The 437-nt window shown below is 67.0% G+C and overlaps 1 protein-coding gene across 1 annotated transcript in view; it reads left to right on the top strand.

Annotated features, from left to right (window-relative positions):
* The window catches only part of MMP15 (matrix metallopeptidase 15), a 15,137-nt gene that overhangs the window by 3,339 nt on the left and 11,361 nt on the right, over window positions 1-437 (top strand). Inside the window, exons 8-9 of the mRNA XM_009290733.1 lie at window positions 9-159; window positions 279-394. Of these exons, the coding sequence (XP_009289008.1) occupies window positions 9-159; window positions 279-394 (267 nt within the window). The remainder of the gene's footprint in view (window positions 1-8; window positions 160-278; window positions 395-437) is intronic.

Raw genomic sequence — 437 nt, 5'->3', positions numbered from 1 at the left:
CCCTCCAGGTGACCGGTACTGGCGCTTCCGAGAAGCCAACCTGGAGCCCGGGTACCCGCAGCCCCTGGTCACCTATGGGCAGGGCATCCCCTATGACAGCATCGACACGGCCGTCTGGTGGGAACCCACAGGGCACACCTTCTTCTTCCGTGGGGACAGGTGAGTGGCTCTGGGGTCCTCCTCCCTGCTCTGCCGCCTCCTGGCCCCTGGCAGGGGTGGGCATGGCGGGCAGCGGAGACCCCTATGCTCCCCGCCTCCTCACCGCCTCCCTCCCCCAGATACTGGCGCTTTAATGAAGACACCCGCTCGGTGGATCCCGGGTACCCGAAGCCCATTTCCGTCTGGGTGGGCATCCCTCCCTCACCCAAGGGTGCCTTCCTCAGCCCGGACGCCTGTAAGTAGAGGAGGAGAAGAGGGCTGGGTGGCAGGGGGGGGAC

The sequence above is a fragment of the Aptenodytes forsteri genome, unplaced genomic scaffold (assembly GCF_000699145.1).
Source record: "Aptenodytes forsteri isolate BGI_AS27 unplaced genomic scaffold, ASM69914v1 Scaffold14, whole genome shotgun sequence".
NCBI lineage: Eukaryota > Metazoa > Chordata > Aves > Sphenisciformes > Spheniscidae > Aptenodytes > Aptenodytes forsteri.
The sequence above is the reverse complement of the archived record's forward strand: the minus strand, read 5'-3'. Positions and strand labels throughout refer to the sequence as shown.